Consider the following 13,983-nt stretch of genomic DNA (forward strand, 5'->3'; position numbering starts at 1 on the left):
AGTGAAGTCAGCCATTGTAATCCCCACCACCGACTTCTGTGATGCCTTCAGGAATTTTCCAGACTCGCATGAAGCTCAAAATAGATGGGAGGTCTGAGTTAACACACAACTGTTCATTAAATCAAACAGGGTAGGACAGATGTCATTATCTTGGTGTCAGATATTTGGTATGACGACGTCTTGTAAAAAAAAAAAAAAAAAAGGAAATATAATCTCAAGATTCTAAAATATAATTTGTTAAATATCCAACCTGAATGTCATCTGGGTATAAAAATGTAGCTGTAAAAGTGCGTTTTTAGTGTTTGGAGTATTTTATAAGAGAGGAAGAAGACAGAGGTGTAAAATGAACAGACAAAAAGATATACCATCTTGCCAGAGTCCGGTGGCTCACGCCTGTCATCTCAGCTACTCAGGAGGCTGAGATCTGCTGAACACAGTTCAAAGCCAGTCTGGGCAGGAAAAGCCTGTGAGACTCTTATCCCCAAGGAATCACCAGAAAACCAGAAGTGGTGCTGTGGCTCAAGTGGTAGAGCACTCGCCTTGAGCTGAAGAGCTCAGGGATAGCACCCAGGCCCAGAGTTCAAGCCCAATGACCGACAAAAAAAAAAAAAAAAAGTATACAAATCTCACTTGTGATTAAAAAGATCTACCAAGCAAAGCCATGTCACATTTGGGAGAGTTCTGAGGGGCGTCTTGAGGAAAGCACTAATGCAGACAGGGCAGTCTGGCTGCAATTACTAAAGTTCAAAATGTATATGCCTTGCCCCTCTTGGAATCCCACTACTGGAAATGTAAAGAAGCACACAAAGGTGGATTTATGAAGATGTTCACATCTTCTTCAATAGAGAACTGGCTGTTATAAACCAAATAAAAATACTACATTGGAATTAGGAGGATCAACCAAATCTTTGTGGCTTGCTATCAAGTGATAACTCAGAAGCGAGGTGCCAGTGGCTCACATCTGTAATCCTAGCTACTCAGGCTGAGATCTGAGGATCACAGTTCAAAGCCAGCCTCCACAGGAAATTGCATGAGGCTCTTAACACCAATGAACCACCAAAAAGCTGGGAATGGAGCTGTGATTCAAGTGGTAGAGTGCTAGCCTTGAGTAAAAGAAGCTTGGGGACAGTGCCTAAGCCCCAGGCCTGGCATCAAATGATAACAAAGGAAAAGCAAAATATAAAATACCATCCATAGATCATAGGACCCAGTTTATGAAGACTACAATCAAGTTCTATAATATAACTGTACAGATACATTTTCTGAAAGGATATACAAGAAACAGTTAATAGTACATACAGTGGGCTCAGTTCCCAGGAAAATTCATTGTGTGTGTGTGTAACATCAAACCCCTAAAAACACCTAATGCATTAAAAGAATTACATTATACACTCAGAGTAGATGTTCTTTTTCAGTACTAAAGAGTAGATACAGGCTTACTAGGCAAGCACTCTGTCACCTGAGCTACTTACTCAGAATAGCTTAGCACTGACTATATTTTACTGTATTCTATTTTCTGAAATTGAGTAAGGCCAGTTTGTTCAGTAGAAGAATCCAGACATCTGTCCACTTACCAGGACAGAGAGAAAAGAGGGAGGCTTTTTTTCATCTATCATTTTTATTTTGGAAGAGGATTAGACCTCTAGGATGTATTTCTTCATGCCTTGGTATCGTTACAATAGCAAGAAAAGAGGGACTGTCAGCGGAATATTATTTATGCTGAGTCTCTGAACTCATTCAGTTCTTCAAGGTTGTCAGGAAGGCACATCCGGCCCTGCAATCGAAAACCCAAGGATGCAGCACTGAGCTGCAGATGCACAAAAAGCACTCTGCACATCACTAATGGTACAGAAATTTAGATAATGTGATTGGGAGTGCTGTCTGGCCTGAGTTCACCAAGTCTCTGGCTGGACACGGGGAGACTATTTGAACTACCGGTATTTTCCTACCCAGAGGGCCTTGCACTCTTCATTTGCCTTTTGCAATCAAGACCGGTACTCTGCCACTTGAGCCAAGCCTGAACTTCCAGCTTTCTTTTTCTAGTCAGTTGGAGCTAAGAGTCTCTTCGATTTGACTATCCCAGCTCACTTTGAATTGAGATTCTCAGATCTCAGCCTCCTGCGTAGCTGGGATTACAGGCGTGAGCCACCACGCCAAATGAACACCATGAGTCTTGGTCAATCTCAGTCACTCCTTCCTGGTCCTTACTCTCTATGTCATCTTACATTTTCAGTTAGAGACTTAAGCAGAATGAATTACTGACATCACAGTGTGCCAAAGGGCAGGGCCTGTGCGGAACATTTGTTGAGTAGAGTGTTTGCTAGTGAGGCTTGAACACTATTGGCAGGCAAGACATTTTTGTTGAATTGGACCTAGCAGAGACATTCACCAACTCCGTATTTCATGATTACATCGTTAAAGCAAGCCAGGGATGGGTAGGAATCTCTTGAATTTGGGGCAGATGGAACAGATTCATAATCTAAATAACTCTTTGCTGCACCCCCACACCCCAATTAAGAGCCTAGGCTGTAAAGCAATAATTTCCCTTTAACCAGTTCTTTCCTTTCTGTTAACTTTTTCTCGTTTGGCATTACTGCCAGGAGTCGAGTCTCTGTTATTTGATACCTATTATGAGATGCCTACCATTTGTCCTATACATGATGACAGATAAAGCTCCCTTAAGTACAGGTCTCATTTCACTGTCCACCCAGTGCACACACTCACAAAGATTCCTTAACACATACCGTCCAGTGTCTTACTCTGGCACACGTGGCTCTTTTGAGATCTGATCCTGACCAATCTTCCCCGTCAAACTGAATTCCATACTATTTATGTATGCTTCACTTAAAAAAAAAATACTGGGGGGCTGGGAAGGTGGCTCAGTGGTAGAGCGCTTGCCTTGCATGCCTGAGGCCCTGGGTTCAATTCCTCAGCACCACATAAGAAAAAAGCCAGAAGTGGCGCTGTGGCTCAAGCGGTAAAGTGCTAGCCTTGAGCTGAAGAGCTGAGGGACAGCGCCCAGGCCCAGAGTTCAGGTCCCAGGACCAGACCCAAAAACAAAACAAAACAATACTGGTAGGGGTTTGAACCCAGGATCTGGGTACTGTCCCTTAACTTTCTCATTCGAAGCTGGTGCTCTACCATTTGAGCCATAGCTCCACTTCTGGCTTTTGGGTGGTAAGTTGGAGATGAGAATCTCAGGGATTTTCCTGGCTAGGCTTGTTTAGAACCATGATCTTCCTCCGATCTCAGCCTCCTAAGGAAATGAGGAATTACAGGCATGAGCCTCTGGCACCAGCTACCTGCCTTACATCTGAACCAATGTTAAGGCATTGCTCATGCTGCTCATTAAAGTGTGGTCTGTGGACAAACCTATGAGAAATAGAAGCTGTCAAGACCTGTCCTAGAACTGATGATATATACACATGCATTCAATTCTGAGAATCGCTGTAAAGCTTCCAAGTTTCCTGTAGGAGACTTGTATCATCATTATTTATTTCCCTGCAGCAGTTACACAGGGCCCTAGAAAAGGTGCCAAGGATTATCCAAATTGTGTTCCTCAGGATGCTGTCCAGCCCTTATAGATCGATTCACTTCATTCCTCTCTGAGCTTTAAAAGGAAACCAGACATCACACTTCTGCTGGACAAGTCAGGCCCAACACACACACACACACACACACACACACACACACACATCTGCTGGACAAGTCAGGCCCAACACACACACACACACACACACACACACACACACACATCTGCTGGACAAGTCAGGCCCAACACACACACACACACACACACACACACACACACACACACACACACACACACACACACACACACACACACACACACACACACACACACACACACACACACACACACACACACCCTGCAGACACCCACCTACCCAAGTCTTTTTTTTTTTGGTCCGGTCGTGGGGCCTGAACTCTGGGCCTGGGCGCTGTCCCTCAGCTCTTCAGCTCAAGGCGAGCGCTCTACCACTTAAACCACAGCGCCACTTCCAGCTTTTTCTTTTTGCTATGTGGTGCTGAGGAATCGAACCCAGGGTCTCAGGCATGCAAGGCAAGCGTTCTACCACTGAGCCACCTTCCCAGCCCCTTCTTTTTTTTTTTTTTTGGTCAGTTGTGGGACTTGAACTCTGGGCCTGGGCGCTGTCCCTCAGCTCTTCAGCTCAAGGTGAGCACTCTATCACTAGAGCCACAGCACCACTTCCGGTTTTCTGGTGGTTCCTTGGAGATAAGAGTCTCACGGACTTGCCTGCACAGGCTGGCTTTGAACCGTGATCCTCAGATCTCAGCCTCCTGAGTAGCTAGGATGACAGGCGTGAGCCACCAGCGCCTGGCCCACCCAAGACTTTTATGAATAGGGTTAGAGAAAAGATGGAAGTTAAGCCTGATGTGAAACTGGACGTGTAAGCTGTTTGTAATACTGGACAACGCTGTTCCCTTTTAACTGAACTGTCCATGGTAGACTCCAAGGTTACTCAAGGCTCCCTGGTGCCCCCAGGGGACTGGGTGACATTGCTTCTGTATCATCCTGGAGATGACCACAGCAACGAGGGACAGCCCTGGAGATCAAATGCAAGGCTAAGAACCTGACTCCTGGGGCTGGGAAGGTGGCTCAGTGGTAGAGCGCTTGCCTTGCATGCCTGAGGCTCTGGGTTCGATTGCTCAGCACCACATAAGAAAAAAGCCAGAAGTGGCGCTGTGGCTCAAGTGGTAGAGCGCTAGCCTTGAGCTGAAGAGCTGGGGGACAGCGCCCAGGCCCAGAGTTCAGGCCCCACAACTGACACAAAAGAAAATAAGAACCTGACTCTTCCTCTCAGCTCTCTAAACCCCCAGCCCCCCCTCCCCCTGCAGGCTCCTGCCCTGCATGCCCATCCTCCATCACGCAGCTCCACACCTCTCATTTCCCAGCCTTTCCACCTGTCCCATGCCCACGGGCTTGCCACCTCCCCCTCCTCCCGTGTGCACCTTCCTCCTTTTCAGATTCACACTGTTCCACGCTGCCAGTGCGAAGCTTACAGCCTGTTCACCAGGGTGGCGTCCTGCCAGCCTGTCTACACAGCCTGCTCTCTCCTCCCTGCTGGGGGCTCTTTGATGACTTTCTTGGGAGGCTGCGGTGCGGTGTCTGTGAGTCACACCCCACAGCAATGGGGTTCAGCCCGTCATGCCTGTCTTTGGGGCTGCTTATAGATCTTTGCTTGCTGAGCCGACTTTCAGCCCCTGCTTGGGTCAAGGCCTCTGAGATGGGTCTTTGGGGGGTGGTTTGGATGCAGAGCTTTCTCAAGTGCCTTGGAACTGGCACATTTATCACATGGCTCTCAAGCACTTTACAGTGTACCACATAATGTCCAGTTTAGTGTATCTGTGTGTGTGTGTGTGTGTGTGTGTGTGCGTGTGCGCACGCATGCACATGCACATGAGTGACCCTGGCTTTGGACTTGAACTTAGAGCCTTTTGCTCTAGCTTAGGTTCTCATTCATGGTGGGCACTCTTCCACTTGAGTCATGCTTACAAATCCAGCTTTTTTTTTTTTTTTTTTTGCCAGTCTTGGGGCTTGAATCAAGGCCTGGGCGCTGTCCCTGAGCTCTTTTTGTTCAAGGCTAGCAGTCTACCCCTTGAGCCACAGCGCCACACTTCCGTCTTTTTCTGTGTGCGCGGTACTGAGGAATCGAACCCAGGGCTTCATGTATGCTAGGCAAGCACTCTACCACTGAGCCACCTTCCCAGTCCAAGTTCCAGCTTTTTGTTGGTTATTTGGAGATAGAGTCTCATGGACTTCTCTGCACAGGCTGGCTTCAAATTTTGATTCCTGGATCTCAGCTTGAATTACAGGTGTAGGCTACCAGTTTATCTTAATACACACACACACACACACACACACACACACACACACACACACACACACACACACACACACACACACACACACACACACACACACACACACACAAAATTTATCTTAACACACGAAGATTAGAGAGGAATTGCTCTGTGAGCTCTGTCCGAAGGCCTGACCCCAAACATCAAGCCACAGCAGACAGAGCCTACAACTGGCAGAATTGTGAGCTACGGCCCCCGTTGCTTCCAAGCACATTACGACCTCGGGGTCGGGCACAGGAAGACGCGATCCTCATGGCTCGTGGGGCAAGCACCATGGCCTCCGACGGAGAAGCCACCTGAGAAAGGCCAGGAGCCACGTGAACCTGTAACAGCTAGAAAACTGTGTCGAGCGACACAGATTATCCAAACAGAAATGTGAATCCGAGTCAGTGACGTAGGTTTCTCCCGTGATGACGTCATGGAATAAATGGTTGTATAACAAGTCACCATTTGTCTGTCGGAGCACCCCTGATAATCAGACAGGGAGGATTTCACTCCAATGCGGAAAACAAAAGATTATTAATGCCTGGACAGATCTGCTGTAGGCACTGGGTGAAATCAAGAAATTTGATTAAAACCTTAGGGAAGGAGGAAAACTGATGTGATCTAGGGAAACTTCTAATCTCCTAGAAAATAACTGCTCATTGTTGAAATTATTTTACTATGTCAGAAATACAAAAAAGGTGATTCTTTCTCTGAAAAGCAATAAAGAAAGAAGAAAAGAGGAAACAGATGTAATAAAGAATCAGTAGATCTGGAAAATATTCTTCAGTAGATCTGGAAAATATTCTATTATTGGTAGAAAAGGGTCTAGAAAAACTGTAATCCTAGCTACTCAGGAGGCTGAGATATGAGGATTGAGGCTCAAAGCCAGCCCGGGCAGGAAAGTCTGTGCAACTCCAGTGAACCACCAGAAAACCAGAACTGGTGCTGTGGTTCAAGTGATAGAGCGCTTGCCTTGAGCTGAAGAGCTAAGGGACAGCGCCCAGAGTTCAAGCCCCAAGACTGACCAAAAAGAAAACCCCAAAACCCCAAAATATTTCGTTGGAGATGCCTGGTGGTAGAGCAGGCATGAGGCCCTGGATTCAATCCATTTATACAGAAGATCAAAATACATAGATATATTTTCACTTTAAATAAAATTTCATAATGTCTGTTACACATTAATTATCCCATGCAAATAAATACTTTTGACATGGCATCTGTTGCCAGATAGAAGGCATTTAAGATATTTTTTTAACAAAATGTAATAAAAACTAAATTATAATAGAGACCAACAAAAGAAAATAAAACAACACAATAAACTTCTCCATTAACTTCAAACCAAATGGTATAAGTAACAATGAAAAAGAACCTGTCAACTTTGACTCATTGCATGAATCCAAAGAATTTAATGTGACCTTTTTTTTTTTTTGGTCCTGAACTCTGGGCCTGGACGCTGTCCCTCAGCTCTTCAGCTCAAGGCGAGCGCTCTACCACTGGAGCCACAGCACCACTTCCAGTTTTCTGGTGGTTCATTGGAGATAAGAGTCTCATGGACTTTCCTGCCTGGGCTGGCTTTGAACCGTGATCCTCAGATCTCAGCCTCCTGAGTAGCCAGGATGACAGGCATGAGCCACTGGTATCTGGCTTAATGTGACATTTTAAAACATTTAAGTCTTATATATTGCCAAAAATGCCCCCCGTTTTGTTTTCCTTAATAGAGCTATCAGGTTCTTTCGATGGATCTACTAGAGAGATCTGTGACCCTACTACTCACACCAGTCAACCCCCATCCTGTCTATGAAGCTAGCTTCGTGATGCTGGTGACGTGCTGGCTATTCAGACAACATCATAAGGGCAAACACCATTGTTCATTTGCACAGTGTCCCCATATCTTGTCATCCTTCCAGCAGTTGGATTGCTGAGGCCTTGGACCCTTGCTCTGGTGGAGTCTAATTCCGATTGCTCTACAAAGAGCTAGGGTTACACTGAGGAAAGGTTACCATTTACGTGAGGCACGCCGCCTGCCAGCACAACTCATCGCCACAGTGAAATTCCTAGCTAGTTTTTTTTAATCTCAAGGACATTCCTGGTGCTGCCCACAATGCAGAAGGAACAACTCGGGATAGGTGAACGCACAGAACCCACACGGAGTCCGAATGGTGGTGGGGTGTGGTGTTTTCATGGCAGTCAAACAAAAGAGTTGTGTGGTTTTTTTGTTTGTTTGTCCTGTTGTAAATCTCTTGCTTGCTTTCTTCCTCCCTTCCTTTTTTTCTTTTCTTTTCTTTCTTTGCAAAACTCTAGAGGAAAATGTGGCAAGATCAATATTTAAGGGTGAGCATTCTCTTAGAAATTATTCCTTTGCATGTTTTATCACTTGAGTGAGATCTGAGTCACTTCACATCAACTAAGAAAAAAAATAACATTTTAAATTGCTGAAGTGATTTTTTTTTTTTAAATCGGTCATGGGTCTTGAACTCTGGGCCTGGGCGCTGTCCCTCAGCTAATCAGCTCAAGGCTAGTGCTCTACCACTTGAGCCACAGCACCACTTCTGGCTTTTTCTCCTTATGTGGTGCTAAGGAACCGAACCCAGGGCCTCACGCATGCAAGGCAAGCACTCTACCACAGAGCCACCTTCCCAGCCCTTAAAGTTTTAATAGGATAAATATTAAGCCTCTAAGAAAGCACCAGGACCATTGCGTTTCCTATTTTCTCACTAGACAAGCAAGATCTAATCTACAAGCCTGTCCCAAAGTGATCATTGGTTAATGTCGGATCTACAGGAAAAAAACCATAATTGTGATTCCTCCGGTGTTGCATTGGTTTTCTGTTCTGACGCCAGGGCCTCTTGTGTGTCCCGTCAATTCCCCTATAATCTTCAGAGCTAGGTGATTGAAATGGGAGGCACACCCAGAGTAAGACCAAAGGCATTCTGAGATTCCGCTCCTGATCACTGCCCTCTTTCATTGGTTGAGGATCAGGGACTGGAGACCGGAAGTCCTGCTTGGCCTTCATATCCCATGGATTAGAAGATAGCATGACCTGCTAATGCCTGGCCTGATCATTTGTGCTTAGAAGAGGAGGCTTCTGGAATATTAAGAGACCCTATCATGACCGGTCTTTTATGAAGATTAGCTTCTCTCTTCCTCTCTCTCCCTCTCCCCCTCCCCTCTGTTCTCATTAGACTAAGACAAGATGATTTTCCAACTGGCAAATCCAATATCCCCTTTAAACCCTCCCCCCCAAAACAACTCTGCTCATATTTTCCAGCTCTTCTTTCGAGATGTGCCAAAGAGCTTAGGGGGAAATTGTAGCCTCTTGTACCAACTGACCTTACATTTATTTATAAGGCAGGCTATTCTTCCAAGAAGTTCTCTCACGTAATCCTGCTCCTCTCATGGCGGGTGGCGGGGGAAAGAGATTCATTTTTAACCTTCCTTGCCACAACCCCTCTCTCTGGTTCCTAAGGTTTCTCTCTAGAGTCTGCTATGTAAAGGTTAGATGCTCTGGGCTGGGGAGTTGGGAGGAGAAATCACATTCTCTATTGAAATCTCAACCAGTATTGCTAACTCACACAGCAAACGCACTCATACATCGGCACAGTTATTATTCATCTCCCATGGACTGGAGGGATCTAGGCAGCTGAGACACAGGAGTGGAGGATACTCACTAATCCCCAAGTGAAAGGACTATCCCATTACCCAGCTGCCCCGGGAATACTCTACAATGATAGGGGAAAAGCAAAAATGGCTAAGGCTTCCACCACTCAGGTTAATCGCCACCATTCAGTGGCTGAATTACTGCTTGAAGGACCTCCCTCCCTCCGCCATCATGGCAGTCCAGTTTCAACCAGTGTTCTGGGAAGAACCAAACCAAAGCCATGGCATCCTCTGGATTGGTGGCTGTAGACAGTGACCCGGAGCCCTTCTAGGTACCAGCGTGGGAAGGCTGGCTTCTGGATTGCCACTCCTTCCTCCTTCCTTCCTTCCTTCCTTCCTTCCTTCCTTCCTTCCTTCCTTCCTTCCTTCGTTATTCCTTCCTTCCTTCCTTCCTTCCTTCTTTCCTTCCTCTTCTTCTTCCTCTTTTTTTTTGTGTGCCATTCCTGGGCTTGAATCAGGGCCTGGGCATTGTCCCTGAGCTTCTTTGGCTTGAGGCTAGCGCTCTACCACTTGAACCACAGTGTTATTTCCACTTTTTCCAAGTAGTTATTGGAGATAAGAGTCTCATAGACTTTCCTGGTCAGGCTGGCTTTGAACTGCGACCCTCAGATCTCAGCCTTCTGAGTAGCTAGGCAGTGAGCCAGCAAAGCTCATCTTAATTTCTTTCTTTTCTTCCTTTTTTTTTTCTAGGTTCCCAGGGAAGTAGGAAATTGTATTCTGTCTGAAACTCTGCTTGGAATATGTTACAGAAATGTCAGAGTAAGTACAGCACCACATGTGGATGTGTGTGTACATGGGAGAAATTACACTTGAAAAAAACCACACAGGAGTCAGGCCCTGGTGGCTCATGTCTGAAATCCTGGCTACTCAGGAGGCTGAGATCTGGAGGATCATGATTCATGGCCAGTCTTGGGCAGAAAAGTCTTCAAGACTCTTACCTCCAAAATAACCAGAAAAAAAAAAAAAAACTGGACTGGAGTTGTACCAGCCTAGCAAACAAGCTAAGCCAGTGAGACCCTGAGCTCAACCCCTGGGAAAAAATACAAAAGGAGGAAGGGAAGAGATAGAAAACAAGAAAGGACAGGAGGGAGGTATGAAAGAAGGAAAGAAGAGAGGGAGGGACAGAGGAAGGAAGGAAGGAAGGGAGGGAAGGAGGGAGGAATAGAGAGAGAGGAAAGGAGGGAGGGAGGGAGGGAGGGAGGGAGGGAACTATAGGACATCCCAGAAATTTGAAGTGGCTATTTATATTATTGCTTCTTCTAGGGGCTGGGAAGGTGGCTCAGTGGTAGAGTGCTTGCCTTGCATGCATGAGGCCCTGGGTTCAATTCTTCAGCACCACATAAACAGAAAAAGCTGGAAGTGGTGCTGTGGCTCAAGCAGTAGAGCGCTAGCCTTGAGCTGAAGAGCTGAGGGACAGCGCCCAGGCTCAGAGTTCAAGCCCCATGACAGACAAAAAAAAATAGTAATAATGATATAAATAAATAAGTTATTTCTTCTGGACAGTTTTAAATCTATTATCCCCCAGTTATGACAGAGGAAAATGAAAGTGAGTGCATGTGTGTGTGTGTGTGTGTGTGTGTGTTTGTGTTTGTGTGTGTGTGTGTGCGCGTGCATGCACATTAGTATATAATTCAAAGGCTTGTAAGGAGGCTTTCCAACTCTTTCCTTACTGAATTGTGTCTGGTTTTGTTTCCCCCACAGAATAAAGAAGACCACCCGAGTCTCTCTGCCCATCAGTTCCCCAGTTAATGAAAACTCCAATGTCAGATCAAGTTATTCCACCTTAGTTCAACCACTGTGCATTGACGCCCGCAGGGTAGGTTCGGGGTTAGAGGGGCCCACGAATAGAGACTTGGGTCCAGAGAATGTAGAATCATGGCGACTTTCTTGAGAAGGATGCATGAGAAAAATCCCCCAGGGGTCTGATCTCAAATGGTGGCACACGCCTGTCATCCTAGATACACAGAAGGCTGAGATCTGAGGATCATGGTTCAAAGCCAGCCCAGGCAGGAAAGTCCATGAGACTTTTTTTTGGTCCGGTCGTGGGGCCTGAACTCTGGGCCTGGGCGCTGTCCCTCAGCTCTTCAGCTCAAGGCTAGCACTCTACCACTTGAGCCACAGCGCTACTTCCGGCTTTTTTCATTTTGCTTATGTGGTGCTGAGGAATCGAACCCAGGGCCTCAGGCATGCAAGGCAAGCACTCTACCACTGAGCCACCTTCCCAGCCCCATCCATGAGACTCTTATCTCCAATAAACCACCAGAAAACCAGAAGTGGAGCTGTGGCTCAAAGTGGTAGAGCACTCACCTTGAGCAAAAGAGCTGAAGGACAGTGCGCAGGCCCAGAGTTCAAGCCCCACAACAACAACAAAAAAAAAAAAAAAAGAGGGAAATCCAGAGGATTCTGGAATGACTCCACAGTAGATCTATGGCTTGACAATTTGTCTTAAGTGCCACACCAGAGGAACAATCCGATAAAACCATCCAAGGAATGCATTCCCTTTTAATTAAAAAAAATAAAGAGGGAGGTCCTTCTAATTTAACAACAAAAACAAAAAACAGGATGGGAGTCACAAGAGCAACTATATGAAGGAAGAAAAACAAATATCAAAAGAATGGGTATTTGACTGGTATTCCCATTAGAAGCATCATCTTTTTGAGAAAGGAAACAGGGTGTAATGGGTACCAGCTACCTCTGATCCAGCCACTAGTGGCCAGCTTCCCAGCTTTCCAGTCTTGACAGTGTGGATGGTGGAATAGCATCACCTTCTCTTTTCTTCCTTATGCAGGTTCAGAGTCCCTGCAGTAGTCTATCGGGATCTACTTGTGTTGCAGCCCCTGTGTTCACTAAGGTAACCTGTCCACACTGCAGTCCATAGGGTTTGGATTTTATAGACACACTGTAGACTTGGCTAAAGGGCTAAAGCACCGGAGGCCCACAGAGCAACTTGGGGTTTATCCTGTGCCCCTAAGACGTTGTCTTCGTGCCAGTTTTGTACCTCTGGGCAGATAGGGCAGTCCTCGTGTCCAAGCAGATTCTCCTCACTGTTCAGGGATGCTGTTTTGAAGTAGTCAGTACGCGAGAGAATAGCAACATCTTGCTTAGGGTACGTTGAGAAATGGCCACCTCCTAAGCACCTACTGGAAACAGCTAGATTTAGAGTTGAGCCTGGTCTGGGCTTTCTGTCTCTTAGTCACTCAACCTAGCTCAGCAGAACTTGAAGCATCACCCTTGACATAGACAGTAGGTCTGTCAGCAAGCGTCAGGAACACGTACTGTCAGGCACACCTACCTGTTCTTTCTACAAGTCTCTCCCAGAGAACACACATCTGGTCAGCAGGCCCCCAGGGCTAAGCTAAGTCCTTAGGGCTCCCAGATAGAAAGATCTAAGGTGCTCCAATCTCTGGTCTCTGAGCCAAGTTATAATCTGAAATCTTATTCTCCATTCTAGTAGACCCCTAAAGATGAGGATCCAGGTATAAATTAACCACCCATCCATCTCTGCATTGTAAACCTAGAATGGCTATGGCCAGATAGCCATATGGCTATGGCTATTATATGGTTATAGCACCTTTTGCCCATAAAGCTAGCTCTCTCCTGCTTGACCCCTAGCTCCACTTCCAACAAACACTTCTTATAGAGTAATAGAACTCTTCTGCACGCAGAGGATTTTACATTAGATTATCTTATGAGCCTCAAGACCTCCAGTGAGTCTGGCCTCATTGCACAAAGGAAAAACTGTGTCTTGAGAGGTTGAACTTTCTCTAAATTCCCATGACCCTCTTCCCCTCAGTCAAGGACACGGCTGAGATTTTGGCTGAAGTCTTCTGAATCATCACCTTGGGCTCATACCAAATGATAGTACTGCCTTTGCACTTGTGACCAATGACAGAAAGTGAATCTGTGACTTAGACATGTCCACAGCAAAAATACTCATTCAACAAAACCAAGACCCGTCCGCTCATCTGTTTTCCAGTTTGGAAAATGGCTTTGGGGGACACGAATAACCTTTTTTTTTCCTTCAATAACCACAAGATCTAGGAAATTACTAAAAGTAATCGACACTTGACTGAGAATGCCCAGCAATTCCTTGTGTGGTTCAAACATGGTCAGTTGGTCAGATGAAAGAGCATGCATACACACGTGCTAAAGCTGGAGTCTCTCGGCTCTATGCATGGTGCAAGAGTTTCTTCCATTCACTGACCTCTGTGTGTCCTTCAGCATCTTGAAGACATCGCCACAACCACAGGTCAGACTGTCGTGTTTGAATGTCGAGTCCAGGCCACGGCCACCGTGCAAGTCCGCTGGTACAGAGATGGAGGACTGATAGCCAACTCAGATGACTTCTGGATCCTGAGAAAAAGTAACACAATAAGCTTTCATTTATTGCTCTAGTCAGTCATGTTGGGCTTGGATTCAGGGCCCCGGCGCTGA

At 46.1% G+C, this 13,983-nt stretch overlaps 1 protein-coding gene across 3 annotated transcripts in view; it reads left to right on the forward strand.

Annotated features, from left to right (window-relative positions):
• Positions 1–13,983, forward strand: part of LOC138804467 (myotilin-like) — a 44,844-nt gene that overhangs the window by 3,875 nt on the left and 26,986 nt on the right. For all 3 annotated transcript variants that reach the window (XM_069988737.1, XM_069988736.1, XM_069988738.1), the window contains 4 exons: positions 10,240–10,308; positions 11,251–11,365; positions 12,338–12,400; positions 13,771–13,912. In XM_069988737.1, coding sequence (XP_069844838.1) covers positions 10,301–10,308; positions 11,251–11,365; positions 12,338–12,400; positions 13,771–13,912 — 328 coding nt within the window. In that variant the 5' untranslated portion in view covers positions 10,240–10,300. The remainder of the gene's footprint in view (positions 1–10,239; positions 10,309–11,250; positions 11,366–12,337; positions 12,401–13,770; positions 13,913–13,983) is intronic.

This window comes from Dipodomys merriami, unplaced genomic scaffold, assembly GCF_024711535.1.
Source record: "Dipodomys merriami isolate MVZ:Mamm:240054 unplaced genomic scaffold, mDipMer1.0.p SCAF_366, whole genome shotgun sequence".
Lineage (NCBI taxonomy): Eukaryota > Metazoa > Chordata > Mammalia > Rodentia > Heteromyidae > Dipodomys > Dipodomys merriami.